General features: G+C 61.1%; 1 protein-coding gene and 1 non-coding gene across 7 annotated transcripts in view; both read left to right on the top strand.

Moving 5' to 3' along the window:
• AP1B1 (adaptor related protein complex 1 subunit beta 1) overlaps nucleotides 1-9,409 on the top strand; it is a 23,009-nt gene extending 13,600 nt beyond the window's left edge. For 2 of the 6 annotated variants that reach the window (XM_042023130.1, XM_042023136.1), the window contains 15 exons: nucleotides 384-499; nucleotides 1,194-1,359; nucleotides 2,225-2,323; nucleotides 2,905-3,164; nucleotides 3,509-3,710; nucleotides 4,587-4,607; nucleotides 4,859-4,888; nucleotides 5,008-5,163; nucleotides 5,305-5,450; nucleotides 5,923-6,052; nucleotides 6,282-6,366; nucleotides 6,608-6,694; nucleotides 7,306-7,460; nucleotides 7,865-7,873; nucleotides 8,477-9,409. In XM_042023130.1, coding sequence (XP_041879064.1) covers nucleotides 384-499; nucleotides 1,194-1,359; nucleotides 2,225-2,323; nucleotides 2,905-3,164; nucleotides 3,509-3,710; nucleotides 4,587-4,607; nucleotides 4,859-4,888; nucleotides 5,008-5,163; nucleotides 5,305-5,450; nucleotides 5,923-6,052; nucleotides 6,282-6,366; nucleotides 6,608-6,694; nucleotides 7,306-7,460; nucleotides 7,865-7,873; nucleotides 8,477-8,551 — 1,737 coding nt within the window. In that variant the 3' untranslated portion in view covers nucleotides 8,552-9,409. The remainder of the gene's footprint in view (nucleotides 1-383; nucleotides 500-1,193; nucleotides 1,360-2,224; nucleotides 2,324-2,904; nucleotides 3,165-3,508; nucleotides 3,711-4,586; nucleotides 4,608-4,858; nucleotides 4,889-5,007; nucleotides 5,164-5,304; nucleotides 5,451-5,922; nucleotides 6,053-6,281; nucleotides 6,367-6,607; nucleotides 6,695-7,305; nucleotides 7,461-7,864; nucleotides 7,874-8,476) is intronic. The other 4 variants (XM_042023150.1, XM_042023142.1, XM_042023158.1 and 1 more) reach the window with 4 other exon arrangements.
• LOC121662747 lies at nucleotides 5,514-5,618 on the top strand. Its single transcript, XR_006015395.1, has one exon. It is a non-coding gene; the product is annotated as a small nucleolar RNA SNORD125 (small nucleolar RNA).
• Nucleotides 9,410-11,332: the final 1,923 nt, after the last annotated feature.

Genomic DNA, 11,332 nt, shown 5'->3' with positions numbered 1-11,332 from the left:
AGGGAGCTGATCCCTTCGTGAGGGGCTGTGAGGGAGCTGATCCCTTCCTGAGGGCCTGGGAATGTCCCCATCTCTTTACCTGAGGCTGGCAAGGAGCTGATCCCTTCCTGAGGGGTTGCTTGGAGGCTTTGCTTCCCTGTGGGGATAATTTTCCAAAGGGGATTATGAAAAATCTCCTTGGAAAGGTAGCTCTGCAGGGCTGGAATGCTTCCCATGAGGAGAGAGGATGAGGAGGAGCCACACTTGGGTGTGAAGGGGAGACCACACTCACCACATTCTGCTGTGGGTTGGATTTGTGGGGGGATAAGGGGGAGTGGCAGTGGGGGGTTTGGGATGGGATGTGAGGGGGTCCCTGTCCCTGTGTGACCGAGTCCCTCCGGCAGCAATCGGCCGAGCGCTGTGTCAGCACCCTGCTGGACCTCATCCAGACCAAGGTCAACTACGTGGTGCAGGAGGCCATCGTCGTCATCAAGGACATCTTCCGCAAGTACCCCAACAAGTGCGTGGGGATTCTCCGGGATGCTCCCGGTCCTACACAAGCTCTTCCCGCCCCTCACTGTGCTTGAGGGGGCCACAAACTCTTGGTGGGATGAAGTCCTCAGAGCACAGGTGGCTTTGGTTTTTTGCTGCTCTGATGGATCAGCTGGAATTCAGCTGGAGTGAGTGAAGTTGTCCCCAGCCCCAGGGTGGCTCCGTGGTTGCAGTCCCAGCTCCAGGCACTCAGATGGAGAGGAGCTGCCAGGGATGTGCAGGTCCCTTGCGTCAGCAGAAACTGTCCCTGGCTCTCCATCCAGCTCCTGATGCTGGAACAAGGGCAGCAGGAGGAGAGGGGAGGGAATGTTCCAGCTGAGCCAGGATGAATAGGCAGCTCTGTAATCAGGAAGTGGGGGACTAATAGTGGTAATAAATACTAATGAACTGGATTGGGAACGAGCAGAGCTCTGCAGGAATAGCCAGCAGCTCTGGGCTGCTGCAGAGAGGAGCGGATCAGACCAGCAGGGTGAATTCAGGAGCAGGGAATGTGCTCTGGGATCAGTGTGGGCACTGCCCACGGGGTGAGGGGACAGCCCCAGGCAGGGTGCCCTTGGCCACAGTTCTGCTGTGGGCAATGGGATGGGGACTTTGGGTGGATCAGGATTTGGGTCTCCTGTTCTTGGTGAGCTTTCTCCTGCTTTTTGTCCTCTCCTGGGAAGGTACGAGAGCGTGATCGCCACGCTCTGCGAGAACCTTGATTCCCTGGATGAGCCCGAGGCCAGGGCTGCCATGATCTGGATCGTGGGGGAATACGCCGAGCGCATCGACAACGCCGACGAGCTGCTGGAGAGCTTCCTGGAGGGCTTCCATGATGAGAGCACCCAGGTGTGCCAGGGGGACCCGCTGCCTCAGGGTGACACCGTCACACAGCTCCTGTGACGGTTTGCTCTGGGAGGGAGCGGATCCCTTCCCAAGGTGGTGTTCATGCAGGTGCTCGGAGCAGCCATGTCCCACGGCAGGGTTGGGTGTAGGATGTGGCCCAGGAATGTGGTCGGGGCTTGGAGCAACCTGGGATAGTGGAAGGTGTCCCTGCCCATGGCAAGAGGTGGAATGAGATGGGCTTTGAGGTCCCTTCCAGCCCGAGCTGTTCCATGGTTCTGTGAAATGGCACCATGGTGCTGTCCCAAGCACTTTCCCTATCCCGTGGCTGGGAGGCACCAAGCAGTCACCTGGTTATCCCACAGTGATCCTTTTGGAGCTGGAAAAGGAGCAGAGGGAGCCATGCCTGCCCTGTCTCCCGGGGCGACTGAGGCCAGTGGGGTTGCCTGTGGAATTTTGGAGGGTTTCCATCTCTGGAAAACTGTGAAACAGCCTGTAACCAAGTGACAGTGACCAGGGCAAAGTCTGCGAGTGCAAAATAGCCAAGCCAGCGATCCTGGCTCCCTGAGAGGCCGGGAGGGACTGTCACAGGGGAATTCCTGCTGCTTATCCATGTGGAAGTCAGAGGATGCTCTGGTGTGTGCCCTGTGGGACCGTGTAACCTGCTCCTGAGATCCTGCCCCATAATGTCGGGGTCATCCTGTGTGTCTGAGGGTGTGGGAATGGGCTGGAATGAGGCTGAGTGAGGTGCCCTGACATGGTCACCATGCCTTTGGTCCCTTGAAAGGCAGGTTGGGGTTAGGTCCTGGGGCAAATCCATGTGTTCCTGCACAAACCCAGTGTGACCTGTCTGTCTGTCCGTCCCCCACAGGTCCAGCTGCAGCTGCTGACAGCCATCGTGAAGCTGTTCCTGAAGAAGCCCACAGAGACGCAGGAGCTGGTGCAGCAGGTGCTGAGCTTGGCCACGCAGGTGGGTAACACCTGGGAGAGCTTCCCAGGGCTTCCCATCCCCTGGGGCAGTGGGAATGGCCTGGTCATGTGGCAGCAGGCAGGGAATTGGAGCTTAATTCAGAATGGTTTGGGTTGGGAGAAACCTTAAGGATCCTCTTGTTCCAGCCTGCAGGGACACCTCCCACTGTCCCAGGCTGCTCCAAGCCCCAGTCTCCAGCCTGGCCTTGGACACTGCCAGGGATCCAGGGGCAGCCACAGCTTCTCTGGGAATTCCAGCCCAGCCCCTCCCCACCCTCCCAGGGAACAATTCCTCTCCAATCTCCCATCCAGCCCTGCCCTCTGGCAGTGGGAAGCCATTCCCTGTGTCCTGTCCCTCCATGCCTTGTCCCACGTCCCTCTGGGAATGCTGACAGTTGAAAGCCTGGAGAGTGTGGACACTCCCATGGCTCTGGAGGCGCCTTGTAGCCTCTTTAACTTTGATCCCTGTAATCTTTCCCAGCAAGGCTTAGAAGGGAAAAGCAGCTCCGAGTAGTTCTGTAGTAGCTGCAGTTGCTCCAAGCAACTCCGTAGTAGCTGCAGCTTCCCAATGGCTTCCCAAAGGACTCGGACAACCCCGACCTGCGGGATCGTGGATACATCTACTGGCGCCTGCTCTCCACGGACCCCGTGGCCGCCAAGGAGGTGGTGCTGGCGGAGAAGCCGCTGATCTCAGAGGAGACGGATCTGATCGAGCCCACGCTGCTGGACGAGCTCATCTGCTACATCGGGACCCTGGCCTCGGTGTACCACAAACCCCCCAGCGCCTTCGTGGAGGGCAGCAGGGGCGTCGTGCACAAGAGTTTGCCCCCACGGACGGGCTCGTGAGTATTCCTGTGTCCCCACGCCGTGCTGGGACTTCCAGGGCTGTGGATGGAGGGGTTGGATGTGGAGCTGAGCGGTTGTGGGGCTGCTGGGCTCAGAACTAAGTCCCCATCCCCAAGGGAGGGTTCTGTAGGAGCAGGGGTTCAACACTGTCCTTAAAAAGCTGAAGGAGTGATCCCAGTGGAAGGGGATCTCCATGGGAATGTGTCGGGAGCCAGGATGGCATGGGGGATCCAACTGGGCAGGGATCTAACACAGCAGGGGGTCCCTGTCTGCAGTGGGAGCTCCTGTCCCCGCTGGAGCTCCTCGCCCTCTCCCATCTTTCCCGTGCCATTCCCTGCAGGAGTGAGAGTGCCGAGAGCCCGGACGCGGCCCCGTCGGGGGGGCCAGCAGCGGATCAGCCCTCGGTGATCCCCACCCAGGGGGACCTGCTGGGCGACCTGCTCAACCTGGACCTGGGCCCCCCAGTGAGTGGGCCACCCATGGCCACCTCCTCCGTGCAGATGGGCGCCGTGGACCTCCTTGGGGGCGGCTTGGACAGCCTGGTACGTCCCAGCTCCCGCGCTCCTTCCCTGATGCCAGGCTCTCCCGTTGGCATCGTGCTGGACTTGATGCTGGCTCTGGTCTGGGGTGTCCTGGGATATGACAGACTTGTCAGCCTGGGGACATCTGGGCTGGTCCTTTCCTCCTGCAGTGGGTGAGGGCAGAGGGGCACTGCACCCTCTTTTATCCTGCCAGTATCCAGCAGCTGGAGGGGTCCCACCCACCCATTCCCGGTGCCTTTTCTCTCGGTTGGTGTGGATGTTCCCACTCCATGTGCTGTGCTGCAGGAGTGGCTGCTCTTGGGGACCTCTCTCTGACCCCTAAACTGCTGCAGGGCTGGGCCAGGATGAGCCCACTCCCAGCCTGTGGGGTACTTTATGGGGTGTCCCCTGTGCCAGGAGATCCGGAGGTGACAGTGTGTCCTCCTGGGAATGCAGCCCTGGGAGTGGTTTGGCCTCGGGGTGAGGTGGGATGGAAACCTCTCCCTGTGTGGGAACACCTGCCCTGTGGGTGCTGGAGATGGGCCAGGCTCCCTGAAGGAATGGAGTTCAGAGTTTTCTCCATGACTCACAAAATCCAGCGGATTTATCCAGCAGATTTATCCCAAGGGGAGGCAGCGTCGATGCCTTTCCTGTTTTGTAACCCTGCAAATGGTCCCCTGGCTCCTTGTGGCTCACAGGGATTGGTGATGGGCTGGGAATGAGGCCTGGCTCTGTCCCCTGGCTCCAGGACAGACACAGACAGACAGACAGATGTGTCAGGACTAACCTCTGTCCCCTCCTCCCCTTCTCTTCTCTCTCTCTTTTTGTCTCTTCTCTCCTGGCTTCTCTCTGCATGTGGCTGGCTCTTCTCTCCACCTTGCCTGCTTCTGCTTGGAGATGGGGGACGAGTCGGAAGGGGTATGGATCACCTTTGCCCAGCTCTCCTGCCCGTGCCCACCCCTGGCTGCCCCTGCTCCCCCCCAAGCCCCAGTGACACCTCACTTCCCTCTGGGGACAGCCATGGCCCCTCACAGCTCCTGGTCTGGGACCGCTGGAGCATCCCGACACTCCAGGCCCTTGCTGCTTTCAGGGAGTGTCCAGAGGGGACATTTTGGGGACCCCCGTGCCCTCAACCCTGCCGCTGCTGATGCCCCTTTCTTCTCTTGCAGCTGCGCAGCGATGTGGGAGGCAGCCCTGCTGTGAGTGTGCCCTCACACCCAAACCCTCTCATTGTCTGCATCCTCCTCCTCATCCTCCTCTTCCTCCTTCTGTCCCCCTCCCCACAGTGCCCCCCGTAACCCCTGCCTTGTCCCCACAGATGGGTGGCGGCGGTGGCGGCAGCAGCTTCACACCAGCACCCAGCACCACAGCACCCACAAACGTGGGGGCACCCCTTGGCAGCGGCCTGGGCGACCTCTTCGACCTCACCGGTGGGGTAGGGACCCTCTCAGGATCCTACGTGGCCCCCAAAACAGTGAGTGGGGCAGCCAAGCTCGGGGTTAAGGAGGGGCACAGACCCCCGTGCCCCCTCCCCACGGCACGACCTCCCCTGGAGGAGGTGGAGGAGCACCAGTTTTGGGTGACACCTCAAGGGTATCTTGTCCCCCTCACCCAGGTCTGGCTCCCTGCCATGAAAGCCAAGGGGCTGGAGATCTCTGGCACCTTCAGCCGCCAAGTGGGCTCCATCTCCATGGACCTCGTGCTGACCAACAAAGCCCTGCAGGTCATGTCCGACTTCGCCATCCAGTTCAACCGCAACAGGTGAGTCCCCCCTGGGCTGGGGTCTCCTGGGACCTGTGGTCTTGTGTGGAAGGAGCTGCAAGGGCTGGGAGCAGCCTCTGGTGATGACCTTTCTCTCTCTGATGGCTGTGGTGGTGATGAGCATCAAACCAAAGCCTCTAAGAAGTTGGCTGAAGAGGCCGTTCCTCAGGGCTCTGACCATTGTCCTGGTGTTTGTGCTGCTGAACTGATGCTTCCTTTGCCCTCAAAAGCCCTGAGGGAATGCTGCAGGAATGCTACAAAACGGGTGTAGGAGGAAGGGGGGAGATTATGGGGCTGCCCCAGGGTGGGCAGGGCAGGAACCAGTCCTGTCCTGGACAGTGCAGGGGCAGCTGGGTGTCCCTGAGATACCAGTGGAGGAAGGCAGGGAGTGCCAGGGTTGGATGGGCAGCGCCTTGTGCCATCACCTGCTGTCCCCACCCTGACCCCCTGCCCTCCCTGGCGTCCCCCCCAGCTTCGGCCTGGCCCCGGCAGCTCCTCTCCAGGTGCACGCACCTCTGGCCCCCAACCAGTCTGTGGAGATCTCCCTGCCCCTGAACACCGTGGGCTCCGTCATGAAGATGGACCCTCTCAACAACCTCCAGGTGGGGAACATGGAGGTGACCCCTCCTGGGGAGCTGGGGATGGGGCAGGGTCCCTTGGAGAATTCCCGAGGGAGCTGTGACAGCAGGAACCAGAGTGACACGTGGCTCCAGAGGGGGGGATGGGATGGGATGGGATGGGATGGGATGGGATGGGATGGGATGGGACATGACACTTTGGGAACCTGCTGTGGGTCAGAGGTGTTGAAACCCCCATGTCCTTCCACCCCAGGTGGCGGTGAAGAACAACATCGACGTCTTCTACTTCAGCACCCTGTACCCCCTGCACATCCTGTTCGTGGAGGACGGCAAGATGGGTGAGTCGGGGTGTGGGTGGCTCTGTCACCTGTCCCTGGGTGCCATCCCAGCCCCTGGAACCCTCCTGATCGCATTGGTTGAGCCCCCAAAAGCAGGTGGCTGCCCTGAGCCTGGCCTTGGGGAACTGCTGGAGGGCGTGGCAGGGTGACATCCCTTTGCTGTCACGTCACCTGTGTTGTGTCCCTATCGGGGTGCCGAGTCTGGCAGCTCCCTCAGTGCTGGTGTCCTCGCTCCCTGCAGAGAGGCAGATGTTCCTGGCCACTTGGAAGGACATTCCCAACGAGAACGAGACCCAGTTCCAGATCAAAGACTGTTCCCTCAATGCAGGTGGGTCCCATCCCCTGGGAAGGACCTGGCTCAGCTCACAGCTGGCTGCTGGTGACCAGTTCATCCCAGTTATCCCAGGCTGTGGGCAGCTGAGAGCTCCTCCCCCTGTGCCCATCCTGGACCTCCGGGAAGGAGCAGATGCTTTGCTTGCCCTTGGCTCCCTGCAAGATCTTGTCAGGTTGGAATGAGATGGGCTTTAAGGTCCCTTCCCACCCAAACCATTCCATGATTCTGTGATCCCAAGTCACTCTGCCTGGTGGGGATGTCCCTGCCTTGGGGGCAGCTGCTGTGCTCACCCTGGGATCATAAAATCATAGAATTGTTTGGAAAAAGACCTCCAAGACCATTGAGTCCAGCTATTCCCCAGCACTGCCAAGGGCACCACTGCCCCATGTCCCCAGGTGCCACATCCACATGGGTCTTAAATCCCTGCAGGGATGGGGATCCACCACTGCCCTGGGCAGCTGTGCCACCCTGACCACCCTTTCCATGAAGAAATTTCCCAATATCCAACCCAAACCTCTTCCATGACAAGGAGGGGAGAACCAGGAGCAGGTCCAAGGGGAGCAGGGGTTCAGCCCAGCCTCCTCAGCCCCTCTCTCCCATCGCAGATGCCGTGAGCAGCAAACTCCAAGGCAGCAACATCTTCACCATTGCCAAGAGGAACGTGGAGGGCCAGGACATGCTCTACCAGTCCCTGAAGCTCACCAACGGCATCTGGGTGCTGGCAGAGCTGCGGATCCAGCCCAGCAATCCCAGCTTCACGGTACATCCCAGCCCCCTGGGGCAGCTCCCCGCCTTCCCCGCTCCGAGCTGGGGGGCACGTCCCTGGTGGTGGCACCCCCGCAGCTGCTGGTGGTGCTGGTGCCAGCCCCGCTCTCCCTCTCTCATGGGGAGGGTGACACTGCTCCTGTGGGAGCAGCTGAAGGACACAGAGGGCTCCCAACCCACCCAGCTCCATTAAACCCTGTCCTCGGAGCATTCCCTGAGCAGGGATCTATCCACACCTCACCCATGAGCCATCCCAATGTCCTGCTGTCCCTGTCCCCTCCCCACCTCCCTGGCAGCCTGTTCTCTGTGGGGTGGGACGAGCTGTGTCACCCTGACTCCTCTCTCTGTGTCTCCGTCCCTGCTGCCCGCCCACCCTCGCCGGCCTGCCCGCCCTTGCAGGATTTGGAGGTTAGACACTGGTTTTTCCCTGGCTTTGGGCTCTCCCTGGCTGCTGCCTGGATATTCCTCCCTCCCCTGATGTTTTTCCCTGCCCTGCCAATCTCCTGGTGCCTCCTGCTTCTCCTTCCCAGCAGGGCTGGCACGAGGAGGGGGATGTTTCTGAGGGTTGGGATGTCCCCGCCACCCTCCTGGTTTCACTGGGGATGAGGATAGCTGCAAATCCTTATTCCAGAGGATTCTCCATGAGCTTTCCCTGCTTGAGGAGCTAATTGATTTTGGAATCGTTTCATATTGAAGCAACTCACTGAAGGGGCTCGTTCCTCTTCGGAGAGGAGGATGTTTTTGGGGGACCCTTCACCCTGGAGTGCCAGGCATTGAATCCAATCCCAAAAGCTGGAGTGTTGCCCCTGCCTGCTCCCTGCCTGTGCTGCATGTGGATGGCTCTGCCCTGGGAGGGCTTGCAGGGGTTTAATAACCTTTTTCCAGCTGAAATCAAGAGCTGGACTGCCCCATGGGAGGGGAGCTGCAGCATGCAGGGCTCTGCTTTGGGGCTGGTGGCTCTCCAGCACGGGGTGGGATTCCATGACCCCGCTCTTCCCTCTCTGCCCACAGTTATCCCTGAAATGCCGAGCGCCAGAGGTGTCCCAGTACATCTACCAAGCCTACGAGACCATCCTGAAGAACTGAGGTGCTGCTGCAGCCCCTCCTCCTCCTCCTCCTCTCTTCCCTTTCCTGCCCGAGGAAGCAGGGCTGGATCCGTGTGCATGTCCCCTTCCCTTCCTGCCAAGGATTCCCTTGGGATTGTCCCATTCCCGGCAGGGCTGGGGGGAGCGGAGGGGGGCGGGGGGGCTGTCCCCAGTCCCTGCATCCCTGTAGCAATCCGTGTGTGAGTGATGCCATGTCCTCCTCGCTGGTGTTGCTCCCTCCAGATCCCAGTGTCACCCTCCGCCTCGGAGCTGTGGGGGGCTGCTCTCCCAAAATCCCCAGCTCCTGGTCCTGGCTCTCCTGGAGCGGTGTCTGGTGGTGGGTTCAGCATTCCAAACCCTGGGGGCTCACTGCTGGCTTGGCTGGGGGGCCCAAAGTGCCGTGGGATTAGGTGGCTCTGGCTGCAGATCCCCCCGGAGCCCTGGGATTTGGGGCTGGAGCAGGTGGGAAACAGCTTTGGCTTCTCCCCCCCGCCCCCCTCTCTCTGCCTCTCCCTGATTTTGTCCCCTGGTTCAGCAGAGCCATGGCTGAGCCCTTCACAGAGGGTCTCCTTCCCATGGGAGCCCTTCCCAAAGCTCCCAGAAGGGCTCGAGGATCCCAAATTTGAGGCTGTACTTCATGTGCAGGTTAAAAAGGGCTTTTCCAGCCCCCTCCACGAGGCTGGGAGGGCTCTGAGCATCCCCTCTCCCCCTGCACAGCCCCACGGCTCCCTCTGCTCCCCCCTGGGTACTCCTCTGGGGATCCCACTGCTCCTTTTCCCCCCAAATCAAGCCATGGGTCCCCCCTCCCTCGAAGCAGGAAATCTCTAATATATGAAAGATAAATATATTGTAATGTTCACTGGTTTGAAGGGAATGTTGAACAAAGGTGACACCAGCCCGTGGGGACGCTGCCAGGGTGGCCGTGGCCCCGTGATCCCGAGGGAAGCAGGATCCTGGGAGCTTCCTGGCAGATAAACCCTTGCTGGGGCCAGTGGCCTCTGGCACGGCAAGGCCTGACACAGCAAATGGCTGGGCTGGTGGCCCAGGGACACGGGGCTGGTCATCCCTTGGGGACAGGATGGGCCTGGACAGCTGCTGGCTCTGCTCCTGGAGCCTCTCAGGGCTCCACCAAGGCCTAAGGTGGCCCTGCACCCCTACATGGTGCCCAGCCTGGGTGCCCCGAGCCCCTCCTGGGGTTGGGGATAAGCATGGGGTCTGCAGGAGGTGCTGCTGGTCCCTGTGGGGTTGGTGACAGTCCCTGGCAAGGAGGGGCAGCACCACGGAGTGCTGCTCTGGGACATCCCACCAAGCACTGGCACCCCTGCCACACGTCCTGCTGGGTACTGGCACCGTGACTGAGCACTGGAGCTGCTCTGGGACATCCCCTAAATCACTGGTCCTGCTCTGGGACACCACACAGGCCACCAGCACCACTCTGGGCCTGGACACCACCCCCACCTACAGGGGAGAGAGGCAGAGCAGGTGTCCAGGGACCACAGGGGACACGGTGCTTTGGAACCCCCAAAGTCACAGCAGGGTGGTCACCACCAGCAGGTCTGGACCTCCCTGGTCACCCACAACCTGCCCAGCCCTTGGAGCATGGCCATGTCCCCCTGGGCCAGCAGCCCCTGAGGTGGAGGTCCCTGGCCCTGGAGGGGCCCCAATGGCTCTAACGGGGCACAGGACATTGGGACTCAGCCTCACCCCAGCTCTTCACTGCTCCCACCCCTCCTGAGACCCCCAGAGCCCTCCTCCCTTGGGCCTGGGGGGGGTCTGGATCCCGCTGGACAGATGACCACACATGGTGGGCTCAGCTCCGTTGGTCTTTACTGGCTGGGGAGGACATGCAGGGCCACAGGGGTGGGGGCCATGGTGGCCTGGGCTGGGGACACAGCCCTGTTCCACCCCGGGGACATCCAACACGAGCTGTGGGCAGTGCTGTGGCCGGCTGGGGGCTGGAGAGGGAAGAGTGATCCCTCCTGCCCTGAAATATGGATTGTGGTGACAAACTGCATGTCCCCAAGCCATCTCAGCAGTGGAGAGGAGATGACAGGAGGAGAGGAAGTGGCCGAGGAGGTGATGACAAGAGGCTGAGAAGAGGGGAAGGTCAAGAAGATGATGAGGATGTGAAGGCCTAGAGGAGGAGAAGACAAGAGATGCAGGAGGCAGCCCAAAAGAAGAGGAGAGAGAGATCTGAGATGAGGAGAGGAGGAGGCTGACAAGAATAGCAAGAAGAGGAGAGGAGGAGGAGGTCAAGATGAGGAAAACGAGCAGAGAAGAATGAGGAGGAAGAGACCAAGATGAGAAGAAGAGCTGGGTCCTCTCCAGCCCCGTTCCCAGGTGCCAGCTCTGCCCTGACCACACCATGACCCCCCTGTGGAGCTGCTCCCCATGGCATGGGGACACCCCCGGCACCCTTCGGGCCTGGCTGGGGCTGGGGGCTCCTTGCAGGGCCCACCCCCATGCCAACAGTCACCAAGTGCAGGGGTCCTGGCCACCCCAGCTCTGTGTCCATCGCCTGGCCGGGTGTCTCCACACAGGTGCCACCTCCCCCCTCCCGCAGCAGCTCGGGGATGTCCCCGGGGCTGCCAGGAGCTGTCACGGCCATCGACTCCTCACGGCCACGCGTTCTCCTCCAGCCCCTCGCGCTCCCGCGGGGCCCAGGGGGGCTCCAGGAGTGCGGAGGGGATGCTCTGCAGAGCCCCCCAGGCCTTGGGGCTGCCGTTCGAGGCTCGGTGGGCACCTGCCCCGTACCCCCGGGGGGTGGGAATCCGGGACGGCG

Source organism: Corvus kubaryi, unplaced genomic scaffold (assembly GCF_017639235.1).
Source record: "Corvus kubaryi isolate FWS band 111438036 unplaced genomic scaffold, C.kubaryi_AGA036_p1.0 127, whole genome shotgun sequence".
Taxonomy (NCBI): Eukaryota; Metazoa; Chordata; class Aves; order Passeriformes; family Corvidae; genus Corvus; species Corvus kubaryi.
This window is presented reverse-complemented; position numbering and strand designations above follow the sequence as displayed.